The sequence below is a fragment of the Eleutherodactylus coqui genome, chromosome 1 (assembly GCF_035609145.1).
Source record: "Eleutherodactylus coqui strain aEleCoq1 chromosome 1, aEleCoq1.hap1, whole genome shotgun sequence".
In the NCBI taxonomy this organism is placed as follows: domain Eukaryota; kingdom Metazoa; phylum Chordata; class Amphibia; order Anura; family Eleutherodactylidae; genus Eleutherodactylus; species Eleutherodactylus coqui.
In genome coordinates, this window is record NC_089837.1 from 127,524,939 (window position 1) to 127,543,280 (window position 18,342).

The 18,342-nt window shown below is 40.6% G+C and overlaps 1 protein-coding gene across 3 annotated transcripts in view; it reads left to right on the forward strand.

The window, feature by feature from the left end:
• Nucleotides 1-18,342, forward strand: part of LEKR1 (leucine, glutamate and lysine rich 1) — a 152,719-nt gene that overhangs the window by 6,269 nt on the left and 128,108 nt on the right. For 2 of the 3 annotated variants that reach the window (XM_066600235.1, XM_066600251.1), the window contains exons 2-3: nt 5,631-5,711; nt 15,314-15,528. In XM_066600235.1, the coding sequence (XP_066456332.1) occupies nt 5,664-5,711; nt 15,314-15,528 (263 nt within the window). In that variant the 5' untranslated portion in view covers nt 5,631-5,663. The remainder of the gene's footprint in view (nt 1-5,630; nt 5,712-15,313; nt 15,529-18,342) is intronic. The other variant, XM_066600243.1, reaches the window with a different exon arrangement.

Sequence of the window (18,342 nt, forward strand, 5' to 3'; positions counted from 1 at the left end):
GTGCAAGTTTAAGATTTTCTTTCATATTTATGTTTTTGGGCGGTTTTCCTTAGCGTTGTGACTTCCAGATTTAAAAAAGAAGGTCCTGGAACACAACATTTCTGGTCTGTTGTGGCTCCTCTTTTTCCTATTATTCATGGGAAATGGATATTGTCATTCAGAAGCTCTGCCAGAAGTTAGTTAGTTGGTTAGTCAATTAGTTATATCCTGTTTTAATACAGTTTATTCCAACACATTCCAAGAATACCGTCCATCCATAAACTTACAGGAATATATATATATATATATATATATATATATATATATATATATATATATATATATATATATGAGTAAAGTGCTAAATGTGATCTACATTTGTAGAGAACTTTTTACTGAGTTCTAGTTTTATTTCATCTCCTTTTAATAGCTGAATCTGACAACATGGCCCTCTGGACAAAAATGTCCTGTACTGAAGTGTACGTACTGTTCAAACGCCCACAGGCTGATATATTAGTTAAGTGCGTTATGTACAGTTTCTTCTATATTCTAAACGTCTTCCAGCACCTACAGAAGGACAGATGACTCCTGATTTGGAGTTCATTAGTTTTGAAAACTGCTTTTCAGTCCCAAATTGCCAAAGTACATCATGGTAAGTTTGCTTTCATTCCATGACATACATTTTCATCCTGCTGACTATGCGGGCTGAGCCGCTATGCCTGTATGATCAGGACAAGGCAGATAGATGTGATATGAAGCTCTATTCCCAGTGTATTGGTGGACATCATAGAAATCTCCTATCTCTACAATTAAACCCTTCATTACTTAGTGCTCTGTCAACCATTAGGTTACCAGTTGCAGAATAGGGCCCATATGCTGTTTTGCACAGGGACCCAATGTTATCTGTTCTGCCCTATTGTACATACAACATTAGAGCGAGGGTAAAATAAGTGTCTCTACTTACAGCATTTGCAGTATTATAAATTGAGATAGACCAGAAATATGTTCATTACAGCAAATGAAGTACTATCTGTTCTAGCATTTTTATTAAGAGAGAGAGGAAAGGCAGTACTATCTGTACCTATATCATTACCCAAAATTATTAAAGTCTGTACTGACTTCTTTATTAGGAGAGAGAGGGAGGCAGTACTATCTGTACTCACAACATTACATGCTGTTACTACTTTCTATACTAGCATGAGAGGTAAAGAGAGGTAGGCAGCACTATCTGTACCTACATCATTATCTGGAGTTATTACTACCTTTACTAATAGGAGGTGGAAAGTGAAGGACACAGTACTATCTGTACTTGCATCATTACACTGAGTTATTACTAGCTATATGCACATTATGAGGAAAGAGAAGGAGACAGTACTATCTGTACCTACATTATAACACAGAGGTATTACTAGATATTACCCACATGATGAAGAAAAAGAGGGAAGCAGTACTATCTGTACCTACATCATTATACAGAGTTATTACTAGCGATACACACAATGAAGAAAGAGAAGAAGGGAGTACTATCTGTACTAATATCATTATATAGAGTTATTACTAGCTATACCCACATGATGGGGAAATAGAAAGAAGCAGTACTATCTGTATCTTTATCATTTCACAGAGTTATTACGGGCTATACCCACATGATAAGAAAAGAGAAGGAGGCAGTACTATCTGTACCTACATCATTACACAGGGTTATTACTGGCTATACCCACATGATGAAGAAAGAAAGGGAAGCAGTACTATCTGTACCTGCATCATTACATGAAGTTATTACTAGCTATACCCACATGATGAGAAAAGAGAAGGAGGCAGTACTATCTGTACCTGCATCATTACACAGAGTTATTACCAGCTATACAAACATGATGAAGAAAGAAACAGAAGCAGTACTATCTGTACCTACATCATTACACAGGGTTATTACTGGCTATACCCACATGATGAAGAAAAAATAAAGCTAAGCAGTACTGTTTGTACCTGCATAATTACATGAAGTTATTACTAGCTATACCCACATGATGAGAAAAAAGAAGGAGGCAGTACTATCTGTACCTGCATAATTACATGAAGTTATTAGTAGATATACCCACATGATGGGGAAAGAGATAGAGGCAGTACTATCTCTACCTATATCATTACACAGAGTTAATACTAGATAGACATACATGATTAAGAAAGAGAAGGAGGCAGTGCTATTTGTACCTACATCATTACACAGAGTTAATAATAGCTATACCCACATGATGGGGAAAGAGAGGAAGGCAGTACTATCTGTACCTACATCATTACACAGAGTTAATACTAGCTATACCTACATGATGGGGAAAGAGAGGAAGGCAGTACTATCTGTACCTACATCATTACACAGTTATTACTAGCTATACCCACATGATGGGGAAAGAGAGGGAGGCAGTACTATCTGTACCTATATCATTACACAGAGTTAATACTAGATAGACATACATGATGAAGAAAGAGAAGGAGGCAGTGCTATTTGTATCTGCATCATTACACAGAGTTATTGCTAGCTATACCCACATGATGGGGAAAGAGAGGGAGGCAGTACTATCTGTACCTATATCATTACACAGAGTTAATACTAGATAGACATACATGATGAAGAAAGAGAAGGAGGCAGTGCTATTTGTATCTGCATCATTACACAGAGTTATTGCTAGCTATACCCACATGATGGGGAAAGAGAGGGAGGCAGTACTATCTGTACCTATATCATTACACAGAGTTAATACTAGATAGACATACATGATGAAGAAAGAGAAGGAGGCAGTGCTATTTGTATCTGCATCATTACACAGAGTTATTGCTAGCTATACCCACATGATGGGGAAAGAGAGGGAGGCAGTACTATCTGTACCTACATCATTACACAAAGTTATTACTAGCTATACCCACATGATGGGGAAAGAGAGGGAGGCAGTACTATCTGTACCTACATCATTACACAGAGTTATTACTAGCTATACCCACATGATGGGGAAAGAGAGGGAAGCAGTACTATCTGTACCTATATCATTACACAGAGTTAATACTAGCTATACCCACATGATGGAGAAAGAGAAGGAGGCAGTACTATCTGTACCTATATCATTCCATTGAGCTATTACTTTTTGTACCTACATCTTTATGGAGAGAGAGGGGTAGGTAGTACTATTTGTTCCTAGTGTACGTCATGTACAGGGAGAGACAGGACAGCTGAACTGTGTGTAACTACATCATTTTACATTTAGAATTAATCACCTTACCTATTCAACGACCCGACTGCTGTAAGTGCGTATTACTCTAAAAATAATGCGCTCATTACCTTATCATATTTTACTATATAATAGTGTGTGATTTGTAGATTGTGCTCAACGTCCTGAGATCTAATACAATGTATTTAACCAAAACACTGCCAGAAGCGGAGCATTCTTCAGGCCCATGTGGAAGAGATGACTGGCTGTGAATAGAAAGCGGACATATCACCAATCTTGGTAACGTTTGCAGACCCCTTAGACGTTTGTAGAAACCCCTTTGCATAAAACCGGGTGGTATGTGTTACACAGAGGAGCGGCACAATACAGAGTTTAGGGGTGAATTAACTTTTATTTTTCTAAGCAGTAACACAGACAAACATCCTTCTTTCTCCGTTGCTTGCCAGCTCTATGAGTAAGTCTGGTTTGGTGCGTGACCATATAAATTGATTTTCACAAAGTGCAAGGGGACATTGGCATTCTGTCAATGTCAGCAGTAACCATGGAGATTGTTCATTCACACTGGAGCCGTATAAAGGCCATGCCTCTGATGGACATTACACAATATCTTCCCAGAAGAGAGTTCTCACAGCACTTATAGATGGATTTTAAGGCTTCTCACTGAGGAAATAAAACCAGTCCATGTTATATCTCAATGGTAATATACCAGATATGATCATTTTCGTCATTCTTGGTTGACCTAACTTTTTAGCATAGCTAAAGCAATACATCTGCAACATCTGGCACTGCAGAAGTTGTAAAACAATACGCTGGGAGTTGTAGTCTCACAACAACCGGAGAGCCGCATTGAAAAAAAAAAAATACAATTTAATGTTTGACAGGTTTAGGCTTTTGAATAGAAGAACACATCAGCACTATTTGTTAGCATTGCCCACTTTAATATATAGGACAGCGTTGCATTTCTATATGCTGGAAATTACTAATCATCGGTTATTTCAGTTTTCTTATTTATTATTCATGTGTTGCAGACACATACAGGATACTTGCAATTTATAGCATTAAGATATTCTATCCTTGCAATCAGAGCACCTCACAGTAGGACTGATGAGACAGCAAATGGGAAGTTGACACTGGACCAGAAAAATAGATAAGGTATTTTAGCCTGTCCGTCCTTGAGTTGTCCTCTGTGGTCAGGTCTTTAAGATCCTACAGCCGTTTCTTACTTCTATCTGGCTCTGGGAAAGGTGGGTTGCATCCATTATGGCCCCCATTATAGCTCACACAGGAGTTGTAACTCGGCTTTCCTGGGACACAATTGACAGATCTAGTTATACACCATAGAGGCGCAGGGATGCATCACTGCATAACTACGCAGATTTGCAGATTTACAGATTTTAATACAAAACTTTTTGGAAAACCAAACTTGCAAATTTGAGATCAGTAAAGTTTTGTATTTAACCCTGTTCTGCGTAATGCAGCCAGACTTTAGAAGACATCACAATTGGAAACCATTATTTTGCTGTTATGCACAGAGCAAAATGGGTCATTTAGTGTAGTTGAGGGTATAAAGACAAAAAGGAACTTATCCCTGCAATGTAAGGAGCTGCAAAACCTGTCCACATGCTGACCACAGACAACATATGTCTCCCCAAGATATAGCAGGGCTATAAGATGTCTTGGACATCCATGTGTTCTACGTCCAATGTTGTTTACCTGATTATGGGCACTAAATGTCCGATTGGGGGTCTTTCTGTTGGAGAAAGAGGACAAAAACTTAGAGCAACGATGAGATCTCGTCACACACAATTAAAGAATGACGGAGGTACCTGTGGCCAAGTATTTTGTTAGCCAAGGACACAACATAGAAGGTTATTATATTAAAAGGCAACCAAACCTCAACCACACAGGAGAATTTGGGAATACAAATTTCTGACCATTTTTGATACTCTTAACACAGGCATAAATAACTCTCAGGGTTTTATGGCAGGATGGTCTCTCTGAGAAATCTGGGATCGTACAGAGATCAGGTTCCCCCCTAACATCTATTCAGAGACCCTAAAACTCTCACATCCTTATTAGTGGAACAATTAAGTAGTTACTCCTCTGCTCATCTTGTTCTAGTATTGTTTTAAGAGTGCAAATTAATCACAGCATGTCTGTGCCTCAATATATACACACATGCGCATATATATATATATATATATATATATATATATATATATATCTCAAGATACATTCTATTATTGCCTGATGAGAATCCTAAGTGGACCTGGAAAGCTCACTATAACATCATGTCTTTTTGTTAGCCATTAAAAGGTATCATAACTGCAAGATTACTTTGTTTGTCTTCCTGAGAATAGTCACATTTTGGTATAATATAGGAACACTGTATTACTCCGAACTGATTGGTTCTCTATTTTTTGTCTCCAGCTTTCTCATTCACTGACAGCCGAGTCTGAGGTCATGGAAAAGCATGTCCCGATGCATCCATTACCAGAAGAGATTCAGATGGTAAACTCTTAAACAAAAGCATAACTTTCTGCACGCTGCGCCGTACCTGCACACACTCAGCTCTGCTATATACACAAGCTGAGCCATAGATGCAAACTTACCTGTTAGTGATGGAACGCTCTAAGCTGAATGATGTGAACGTGATACAGATGGTTAGAGAAATCCTGTATCCATGAAACTAGGGGCACAGCCGCTCAGGGTGGAACTTGTTAAAATACTTTTTTAACTCTTTCTGTGTTGCCCAGCTCAGAGGGTACAATGCTCATGATGATATTTGTATGGAGGTGTAACAAATAGTTGCAAAAAACGATTTTCTTGTTAACAAAGGGCTGCTGGATGGACTGTAAAAGTTCCCAGCATCCTGGACAAGCTGGCGTTTCGGAGCTTAGGTATAGCAATCGGCGTGTCTGATTCTACGAGCGCTCACTGCTAGCTGATAATCTGAGAACGGCTGGGAAAAAGCTAAGTTAGCTCCTGCTTTGTGTTAGACTTACATTTAATATCATGTAAGGAATCTTTGTGCATTTTGTTCCGCTATCCAGACAGCTTGAATAATACTAATGCCATTAACAGTGTGCCTTTAATCACAGCCTACGGGTCATAAAAACATCTTCATTGTACATGTAGATCAGTCCATTTGTCCATTGGAATATCCTAATGCCTGGGTGGGAGACACAAATCCCCCTTTCCATTGACGATGAAGTGTTCTGCATCATTAAGAGCCATTGCCATTCAGCTTAGGAGAATAGTCTGGGTAAAATATAACTAACAGTCGAATAGTAGAAACCACAAAACAAGTGGCGTTCTAATAGCTGGGGACACAAGGGAGGCTTTGGGAGAACAATAAATGAGGATCCCCAGAAAGGTAATGTTTGGAAGTAATAGGTTTTCACATCTATGGGTCTATTGTAATAGAAAAGTTGTATGTGGGAAGTAATGGCTTTATAATTGCTTCAATTAAATAAAATACTAACGTGAAAAAGTCACAGATTATCAACTAAACACTGTATAATACATAAAGAGATTAATGGGCTGCTACTGCTATTTAACAAGGCATCACAGCTTGCAGTTACAGAGACAGCACTCATACATACAGATTAAAAAAAAAATAAAATATATATATATATATATATATATATATATAGAGCTATCTATCTCTATATATATATATATCTATATATAGATATACATTGATTAAAATCTATTTTGCCTCCCTACAATTTGATTGTGCAAAGATTATATCACTACTCATTCTCATCCTTCAGTTTCAGGAAAGGAATGCAATTTAATAGGGCGCCCAAAAATCCACATATTTTGCCATTTTTTTGCCTATAAATGGCTCAGTGACGTCCTTTGTGTGTACCATAATTACTATCGTTAGGGTAAATTCACATGCGGCACATATGTAGCATCTGAAAATCTTTTCCATTCATCTGAATGGGATTGTTTCTGCAACGTGTGCATGGATTTTCGCAAGTCCTTAACAGGTAAATGTGAAATTTACAAAAGTTTGTGCAATAAGTCTGCTGAGCATGAACATGCCCTTAGGTCACCTTCACAAGTAGCATATGCACTGCGGACGTACCGCAACGGAAAACCCGCTGCAAAGTCTCACCAAATCTGAATGGTGTAGAATTGGCTGCATTTTTAATTGCAGATCTAATGTGGAATTAAAAACAAAATAGCTGTTTTAAACAATGCTGCAGATTTGCTGCGGAAAATGTTCGCAGCATGTATGGGGATTTCTGAAATCTCTTCTACATGGCTTGTACTGTAAACTCTTCAGAATTTCCGTAGCATCCATTCTACAGCCTATGTGATGGTTCCCTTAGTGGTTGTCATCCATCATGTGTCATCCTGCGGAGAAGACCAAGATAACAAAAGTGTCTGCATGAGACGTTAAGGCTTGGTTCACACAGGGCAGATTTGCTGCGGTTTTGCCGTGGATTGCCGTTGCATATCCGCACTGCGGCAAAACCGCTGCGTTTGCAGTGCAATGCAGCACAAATGAGATTTGCCAAAAAGCTGTTCTCACAGGACGGATTTTTTCCGCACAGCCGCAGTGCGGAAATGCAGCTGCGGTGCGTTTTTAAAAGAAGCAGCATGTTCATTCTTTGGTCTTTTCCGCAGCGCTTTTTTTGTCCATAGACCTCTATGGACGCAGCCAATACCGCACCAAATACGCGACAAAAGTAAAAAAGCGCTGCGGAAAAAAATGCTTGTGGATTTTTCTGCACGAAAATCCGCAGCAAAATCCGCAAGCCCAAATTAACCTTTGAAGCGGTTTTGCCGCAGAAGCAGTTCTTCTGCGGCAAAACCGCAACGGAAAAACCGCGGCAAATCTGCCCCGCGTGAACCCAGCCTAACAAATTAGTACAAGGGTTTTTAAGGGAAATATTGCCCTAATAGAAGATGCTCAAAACGTTAAATTCGGCAGGTTATTGTGATCGAGAAAACCCTTTTACATAATGTGACTGCATAGTGTTAACCGTACTTTTAGCTTTTGGACTGGTGCAGAGGATTATATATTCTGGAACGGACAGTTCAGTAGAAGTGTTCTTATTTGAGGAAAGTGGCAGTGCACGAACACAGTGTTCCTCTAATGATAACCTCTCATAACAGCTCGTGTTTTCCCCTATTTTTAATAAAATCAACAATGGTTTTCATCTTGGAACCTGCGGCATTCTTTTTTTTTTTGTACATTTCGGAAAAGGAGATCATATATCCATCTTTCCTGAGTACATTTTGTATTTTCCATTAACAACAGTAAATGGCAGAAATATTTGTACTCTAAAGTCAGGATCATCCTAGCGACCACAGGCATGGTAAAATATCTGCAGAAGAATGGAAAGGAACAAAAGTCTACTGCCCAACAAAAATATTAGATTTGATACAATGTAGTCGTCAAATGGTGATATTACTATTTGCTAGTTATGTCTGTAGCATCAGTGACATACACACAATACACTGCAATGTCCAAAACCCTCTTCATATGACTATTACAACTCCCTATAATACGGCACTTGCCGCTCCATGGTGTACAGCCCCAATGACTGTATCTCCTTACAGGCTCCATGGACATGACTCATCTTGTATATGATGCCTTAAAGGGGTTGTCCAAGTGTTAAAAGAAAATGTGCCTTAAAAATAACAAAACGGATAATATCTGTTAACCCCCTCATCTTCAAGCACCAATGCTCCTATGGTCTCCTGCTTGTTTCTCTTTACATGCCCACAGCAATGACATGTCATATGGGCACATGACTGTTGCAGCCATAAGGGAACATACTTGCTGGCATCACTACTATGGCAAGGGATTGACCAGAATTTCTGGACAAACCCTTCAAAAAAGAAGTGAGAAGAAACAGGCTGGGATTTCAACATAATGTTAGGACCAAGGTACACAAAGTCTAAACCCATACATATGTTATTGCTCATGCACTAGGGTAGTGTCCTTAGCCAAAATAGCATTATGGCACCTCCAAAACAGGAACCGCAGGACATTTTTTACTTTTATGTCCTCTCTGAGAGCAGCATGTAGTAGTGACAGGTGCACTGATAACAGTGATGTGTCTGCTGTATGTATAGGTACAGTAGTTTGGAAGAAACGTGCATTTTATCATTAGCAGCACACAAAGAGGGCTACAGGAAGTGGTCCTCAATTTTCATGAGCTGCAACCTAGTTAAACCCATCCCACAGCCATTGATTGGCTGCTGTCTGCCTATTACTGTGCATAGCTGCCAATCATTGGTTGAAGGATAGGGCGAGTTAGGCTAGCTGCAGCTCATGAATATTGAGGACTACTTCCTGTATTCCTCTGTGTCTAGCTGCTACTGATAAGATACAAGTTTCTATCAAACTACTGCACATATACATACAGCAGACGTATCACTGTAATCACGTGCTTGTCACTGCTTTCACACCTGCGTTAGGGTCAGTTCAGGGTTTCCGTCTCTCTGCTCAGTTTTTGGAGCATGTAAAACTGGAATTAACTGATCAGTTTTTTCCCGCATTGATTTCAATAGGTTTACAAAAAAAACTGAAGGCTTTCAGTTTTCTTTCAGTCTGTTTTAGTTCTGTTTTGCTTCAGTTTTTTTGACTGGGGAAAAAAACTGATCAATTAATTTCAGTTTCTCTCCTCCAAAAACTGAGCAGTGAGACGGAAATCCTGAATCGAGCCGTAACTACCTTCAAAGAGGGCTGTAAAAAGATGGTTGTATAAGACTTTTCAACACTGCAGGTTACAGCTTATAGGGGATTCTAATCTAGAAAGTGCATTTCCTGCAACTGCATTGGTAGACACCAACGCTTTGAAGGGGCACTAACTTTTCAGACAACTTCTGCTCATCAACTAGCTTGTGTTAGTCTAATCATTTCTGTAATATACTTGCATTAAAAATGCTGTTGCCTTACCATTGTAAATCACATTAGAAGTAGCTGCCACTACGGGCCTCCCTTCCAGCTTTCCTGCTATCCACTCTCTGTTGTTACAGAGTATCAATAGTAGCCAGGACACAGGGACATTTTCATAGCAACAGGGGAAGGGACTATCTTTACATTTGGCTTCCCTGCACTCACAGGATGCAGACTGACAGGTCTGCAGCAACTGTGATAAAGATCTCCAGAGTCTCTGCCTGTCCTGCTGTGTTTGTGTCTGTGTGTGTGTGTACACACATTATTAACCATTTTGCCACAATGTCTCTGACTGCCTGAATCATACTGGGAGAGCAGAGGGGTGGGCATTCAGATACTGCCTTCCTGCTAATTGTACCAGAAGCAGTGCATTGTAGCATGGGATATATGGGCAAGAAAGTGCAGATCAGTGAACTACTGGCAGAATGGTAGGTTTGCTACACCCCCCCCCCTCCCTGAAAGTGTATTGCAAACAGCAGAAAAAATTGGGAAAACCACCTGAAAATCAGAACTTACAGATATGCAACAGGGTGAAAACAGCAGCAAATCAGGGGGTATGGAGAACATTGTATAGTTTAGAAAAGTTGTTGAACATTTTGAAGCTTATTCACATGTAAAACATTTCAGCTGTGGAATTACCGTTTTTTTGCAGCAAATCTGCTGCAAATTCTGCAATAAATCTGTGGCAAAAGCGCATGTGGTAGAAGATTTTGCTCAACCTATATGAAGGACATAATGCATGGTGGAAATCTACTGTATAAAGCGACATACTGAAGATTTAGAATCTATACCACATTTCTGCACTTATTTCATTCTACAACATATGGATGAGATTTGTTACAATGTCATCCACTTTGCTGCTAATATAATAGGTTGTGGATTCAGCGATGTATCAGCCACGTGTGAACACACTTTTAACGTGATAATCCCAAGAAAAATATAGTCTATAGTTAAATCCATTTTTGTCTTTACCCTTATAAGAACTGCTTCTGTCCCCAGATATTGTAGAGATAATGTTAGACTAGCGCCACCTGCTGTTTTTATTCTGTGTCCATCTCATTAATTGTTCTAAGGTGGTCAAACAGACTTGCTCTTGCTTCTCTCTCTGCTCCACTGTCAGAAGTGATGGTGAGCAATTAGCAAAAGATAAGACCACATTACTGCAGAGAAACAAAACTAAGCATGTGTGACAACCATGGAGTTACTGAAGTGGACACACAATAAAAACTGCAGGTGGCGCTCTTCTAACATCTGTCTGGGAATATTTGGTAACAAAAACATTTTTCAATAAGTGGAAATACAAAAATGGTTATAATTATTGGCTGGATTTACCTATAAACAATATTTTTGTGGGATAATCCCTTTAAGGCTATGATGTTATTGTGGAGCTTTTAAAAGCATAAACATAGCATTAGCACAGCTCCTCAATCATAGATGATGAATGTTAAAAAGTGTGAAATCTATTGGCAAAGTGATAGGAGCAGTTGTTCTGTGTGATTGGACGTCTCCTACTTGATATCTAGATCTACAGTAGTGGATATAAGTTTAGTCCATCCAAGCTTTCAGTTCTTATTGGGATAAAGGAATTGTTCTCATAAAACTGTGCTCCCCAGTTGAGTATTTCCCAAGCAGGGCAAAGTTCTCATTACAATTGGAGTTGCCCATCTTTGATAGCTACCAGATGAATGCTTGTTTGGTCAACATTTCCCGCTATACCCCCATACACATGTTTGCACGGTTCGGCTGAGCATTATTGTATTTTACATGGACACAATGGAGAAAGTTGCTGCCAGACAACCCTGGCAGTGGCTGATCTCAAGCACAATAAAAGGATCCAGAATCCTTCGTTCCCTTACTATCATCTGTCAGGGGAAGTTCTGGAGATGCCTATACACATACCAAAGTTGCTTGGTCCCACTAAATTCGACAGGTTCAGATAAACGATCTCCTGACTGCTACATCAAATGGTGACCACTCTCGACTTATCTTGGATCTCTCTGTGGAGTTTGACACTGTATATCACCAAATTCTCCTCAATATGCTCCATGCTATTAGCTTTTAGGATACTGTGCTCTCCTAGTTTACCTCCTACCTCTTTGATCGCTCGTTCAGTGTCTTATTCACCGGTTCCACTTTCCTGTGCTATTGTTGTTCCTCAGGGTTCAGTCCTTGGCCCTCTCCTTTTTTTCCATCTATACAGCCCCTATTAGAAAACTATCAGTAGATTTGGGTTTAGTTACCATCTCTACATCTCTATACTGATGACACCCAATTATTTGCTTATTCTCGCGACATCATCCCTTCGCTACTACAAGACACCAATGATTATCTGTCCACTGTCTCCAACTCTATGTCATCTCTCTAATATATCTAAAACTTAACCTCTAAAAAACTGAACTTTTTGTGTTTCCGGCATCTACTAACCAACCTAAGGGCTCCCACCCACTGGCGTTTTTTTCTCCACTGCGCTGCGAGAGTAAGTGAAAACTCTCGCAGAGCAGTGCGAGAAAATCGCTGGGATATCACTGCGACATCGCCAGTATTTTCAATAGGACCAGCAGCAGCAGCGCTAGCCCCATTGAAAAGATATGGAGAATGCCGCGGACTTCTGCCACAGCTGTGACAGCTGTCACTGCTGTGGCAGGAGTTTCCTTCATCCCCGCGAGGACCGCAGGGATGAAGGAATCCTCTGTCACAGCTATGACAGCTGTCACAGCTGTGGCAGAAGTCCGTGGCATGCTATCCCATTGCTTTCAATGGGATCGGCACTGCTGCCGATCCCATTGAAAGCAGTGGTTTCTGACAAGCCCCGCAGAATGATTATCGGAGAAGGGCTTGAAATATAAGCCCTTTGCCGATAATCATCAAAAAGTGGTTAAAAAAATAATAAAGTTAGTCACCTCTCCTGCTGTCAGCCGCGTCCCTCGTCTGCTGAAAGTGCTGGACAGCAGTGCCGGGGAGCCAGCAGGAGGACGCGGCTGACAATAGGGGAGGTGAGTAACTTTTTTATTATTTTTTTAACCACTTTTTGATGATTATCGGCGAAGGGCTTATATTTCAAGCCCTTCTCCGATAATAATTCTGTGGGGCTTGTCAGAAACCACTGCTTTCAATGAGATCGGCAGCAATAGGATAGCATGCCGCGGACTTCTGCCACAGCTGTGATAGCTGTCACAGCTGTGACAGAGGATTCCTTCATCCCCACGGTCCCCGCAGGGATGAAGGAAACTCCTGCCACAGCTGTCACAGCTGTGGCAGAAGTCCGCGGCATTCTCCATATCTTTTCAGTGGGGCTAGCGCTGCTGCCGCTGGCCCCATTGAAAAGACTGGCGATGTCGCAGCGATATCCCAGCGACTTTTGGGTATCTGCCGGCGTTTTTCTCGCACTGCGATGCGATACTTTAACTTTAGAATCGCATCGCAGTGGAGAAAAAAACGCCAGTGGGTGGGAGCCCTAAATCTGATCTCTCCATCTCAGTTTGTGGTACCTCTATAATTTCTTGGCAGCACACCTACTGTCTTGGGGTTATATTTGATTCTGACTTTTCCTTAATTCCCCATTTTCAATCACTTGCTCGCTCATATCTTCTGCACCTCAAAAACATCTCCAGAATCCACGCTTTCCTCACTGTTGAAACAGCAAAAACTTTTACTGCCGCCCTTATTTACTTAATCAGCTTGATTACTGCTACTTGTGTCTGCCGCCCTCTTGCTTTTCCGTCAGACGCATGCATCACTCTGCTTTTGCTGTTTGAATGTACTCTTTGTTCTATTTTCTATCAGAGTAAGGGAGTAAACCCCTCTCAGTGCTCACAGTCCAGATGCAGTTTAAATAGCAATTACCCTTCTATTTAAGTCAGCTGGGGACCCTCCCTCTTTGCCTCAGAATTGATGTGTGTTTTTGTCTCTGACACTCAGCATTTCTAGGTCACCTGTTTCAGGTCTGTTTTGTCCGTTTGATCATGTACCTGTATCTGTTTATTTTGCATGTTCTTTGCCTTATGCTTTAGCCTGTGTGTGTTTGTCCATTTCTGTTCAGTCTGTGCATTATTCCTGTTTCTGTGGTAGTCAGTCCTGTTCTGTGCCTTGTGTACACTGTCCCTGTTTTCTGTCAAGGATAGTCAGCCCCAATGTTCCAGCGTGGGCCTGTTTTTATTAGGACGCCTACCCTGCTTATAAGCAGGGCTTTTCCCATCTTGTTTCTTAGCTAAGTGCAGGTTACCCATCTGGGATTTCCCTGCTTCTGTACCTCTGATCACTGGGGTCAGCTGCCAGCCATACCAGGTCTGGTCTAAAAGCCAGGTTTGGTCGGTTAGCACAGTGGGTTTACACCCAGAGCCCTAACAATTACTACAACTTGCTACTAATCCATCTTCCCCTCTCTAAACGTTCTCCTCTGCAATCCATCCTGAATGCAGTAGCCAGGCATGTCTTCTTGTCAAGCAACTACACTGATGCCTCCACCCTGTGTCAGTCACTGCACTGGCTGCTGTCAAATATAAAATACAATTTATATTCTTCACTCTCAACCATGAGGCTCTCCACAGTGCTGCACTACCCTCATCTCGGTCTACCACCCTATATCTCCTCCCTCATCTCTGTTTACCATCCTACCAGTGCTCTCTGCTCTGCTAATAACTTTAGAATAGATTCCTCTCTAATCTGGACCTCCCACTCCCACCTCAAAGATTTTTCCCAAGCAGCACCAGTTCTCTGGAGTTTGCTACCCCAGATAATCAGGTTAATTCAAACGTCCACAGCTTTAACCTGCCCCCCTTCTTCTCACTGCATCCCCAAGACACCCCATTGCACCTCTTATCTGCTTATTCCCAAATATAGCTGGTGATTGCCTCACACAGCTTGTATGTATATATGTAAAGCACCCTATGTGTGTACTTCCTTATAGTCTGTAAGGACTTGCGAGCAGGCCCCCACTTATTGTTCAAGATTCGCATCTTGAACAATAAGTGGGGGCCTGCTTTAATACTTTAATACTGTATGTTATGACTCATTTTTGTATGCCTTCCATGATTTCCAAAGCTCTGCTGAATATGTTGGTGCTGTATACATAAAGATTATTATAATGTATATGGGGGCTCTAACTGTATGACCTTTAAGCCTCCTAATGCAGTTGTTACTTCTGGTACATTACAGAGTCCTAACATAAAAGCGTTTTCCATTTCTCTAGATGCCTCGTGATGAGACTGTTTGCAAATATTGTGGTGTTAGTTACCTGATACTCCACGAATTCAAGCTTCTAGAAGACAAATTAAACGCAATGGAGAAAGAATTGCATATTTACCAGGGAAGGGCAGAGCGGGAAAAACGTCTTCAAGAAGAACTTCACTGTCTCCGCCAAGAGTACGAACAAAGCAAGAATGACAGCGAGTCCAAAACAGAAAGGTCAGAACACACTATTCATTTCTATGTTTAATTTTAACACATTCATTAATGTAGTTCAAAGCAAAAATGTGGGGAAAAATATCAGTTCCCTAGTCTGCCCAAAGCAGACTTCTAATTTGTCATTTGGTTAATTTAAATGTTGTAACCACCCATTGCTTCCAGGCTAGAAGTATAGTCCAGATTCAGAAAGAGCTATCATGCTGCGTGTCTGCGGGAAAAGGTCACTGGATTGTGTGTGGCACCCTTCCACTAATGTGGCAGAAGGAAATTAAACACTAGTTCCGTGTTGCTTTATTGATGGATACTTAGTCTTGTGCAAGTAACGCATTAATGGACATGTTGAATCTGGCCACCATGAGCAGTAGTACTGTATGAACTGGAAAAATGCTTTCTGAGAGTTACTTCATTAGAAACAGTTCTCAACTAATGGACTGTGACATTTTATTCTGTTCTTCATTCTCTACGTACTTCCGCAATTAATACGTACTTATCGTTCAAAAACAATATCACTCCTTTTCTTGTATAGCAAATGTAGCGCAGCCAGAGATATCGTGGCTGAAGGTACCATCACACGTGATGACCATCGGACGAAATCACTCAAAAGAGCAAATTCAAACAATAGTTGGTCAGTATAGGCATAACCACCAACTGGGTGCCGAGCAATAAGTCTCTAGTCATTTTGTTTCAGCTTGCTAAAAAATAGTCGCTGGTTGATCAAAAGTTGTCTGGTGTAAAGTCCCAATCTGTCATATTTGAACTACTTGTGAATGAATTTGCATGAAGATTCCCTCTATGCACGATATCTCAGCAAACAACTAATGGACAATCATCGCTTTGTGTGAAAGCAAGCAAACGATTGTCATTCGTACACTTCTATACCTGTTCGGAGGGTCTATCTGAAAGGTAGCTGCTCCGTGTTCAGGTACCTTAACCTGCATGCACTCTTTCCCTTCCTCACATGGTTTCTGTAAGTGCACATTTTCTCTCTGTGCTTGCTGCGTGGCTGGGATTTTCATAGTCCTTCGCTGTGTGCTTTAACCCAGTAAGGACCAAATGCCATAAATATACGGCGCTCGGTGTAAGGCATTAATCCTGCATAAGAGTAAAAATTTGGGGTGGGATCAACCTTTTCCAATCCAATTTTGGATTCAGGGTTTCCTAAAAGGCTTTCTCTTTTTGCTGTTATACAACAGTACTATCTGCTGGGTAAAGCCAGTGTGTGTGCCAGAGAGGCTTCAACAGCAGAGTGGCTGGCAATAGATGGTAAGAATACCCTGTCGGACATCTTCTGACATTGGAGCTGTACAAGCTTCAATCAGAATGTAGGAATACGTCAGAGAGTGGATTGGAAAAGGCTAAAGCTCCTGCTACCGCAGTCTGACAGAAACACATCAGGTGCTCAGCAGTCAGTGACATTCAAGGACCCAAAGGAGAAGAGAGAAGCGATTTTTAACCACTTTTGCCTTCTCTTTTGCAGGCTACATAGCGCCTAACAAGCTCTATGTATAGAATTATAGAAGCAGAAGTGCCATTTCTGCTAACTGACCCAGGGATGACATTATCGCCGGCAACCCAGACTCCAGCCCAGCTCTGCCACTGTTGTCACATTTGGGGGATGCTTTCACCCATAGCTGGGGCTCCTATGGATGCCACAGCTACAGTGGAAAAATGTGAATTTTTTTTTTTAAAAAAAGGACATTGTGAATACCCCTCCCCCAGAGGTCTTATAGGACGTCATGGAAGACATAATGTTACAAAAAAGTTGTTACAAAAATAAATTTTAAAAAGTTTTATAGAATACTTCATTTGCAGTATAACACATCTGTTAAAGTATATGTTTGTATATGTTTGCATATATTGACAAAAAATACGTTTTTATGAAGAAGAGGAGATTCTTGGAAAATTCAAGTTGTTTCAATAGATTGTTGACCTACTCTTTTAAACAGAGAAATATATTGTGCGGTACAGTATACTGTACAATATGTCAGGATATAGGAGAACATAGTGAAACTTGGACCGCTATCTTGCTTGTAAACCTGCACTTTTCCCTGTGATGTGTTGTGCGAGAAAAATGCAACGCATCATGCATGTGAAAATCACATATTGTTTTGATAGGAAAGTTTAAAAAATCACATTGCACTCGCTTGAAAATTGCAGCTGCATACGAGTGCGATGCATTTTTTTTTTGCTCCTATAGAAAATAATAGGTGCTATAGCTCAAAAAATACAAAATACTGTGCTCTTTCTATCTCACGACATTGCTGAAAGAGAAAAATCTCCGATGTACATACAGTACACCCATTGTAAATAATTGGTTATTACAACACGCAAGTTCTCACAAAGTGACATTTTTTATCTGTAAATCTGTCCTAACACGTTCTCTGAACAGTATTTGACTTTTATTTTCCCTCTGCAGCCTGTATATTTAATTCTCAGTTCTCTCTGAACTAGTGAACTAGCCTGCTGTTATGTTCTATCTAATGTGCACAAATTCTGCTCGCTAACTGCCTCCGACACACAGCTATACATAACATTATCATGTAGGACAGTGTAGAGCAGAACTAAAGATTGGAGATGTGAGTAAACAGCAGCATATTATTTACAATTATCTCCAGCAGCTACCATCTGTGTGTGAATGTATCTTCCTCGCTCTTCTCCTTCCCCTCCCTTCTGTTCTCATTGACTTCATTGAGCATGATGATTCATCCCCCTCCTCCACCTCTTATTCTATCATGGTGCTGTCCCCAATAACAGAGATAACATTACACAGCAAGAGGTAGTGGACAACGAGTTAAGAGGTAGGGAGACTACTAG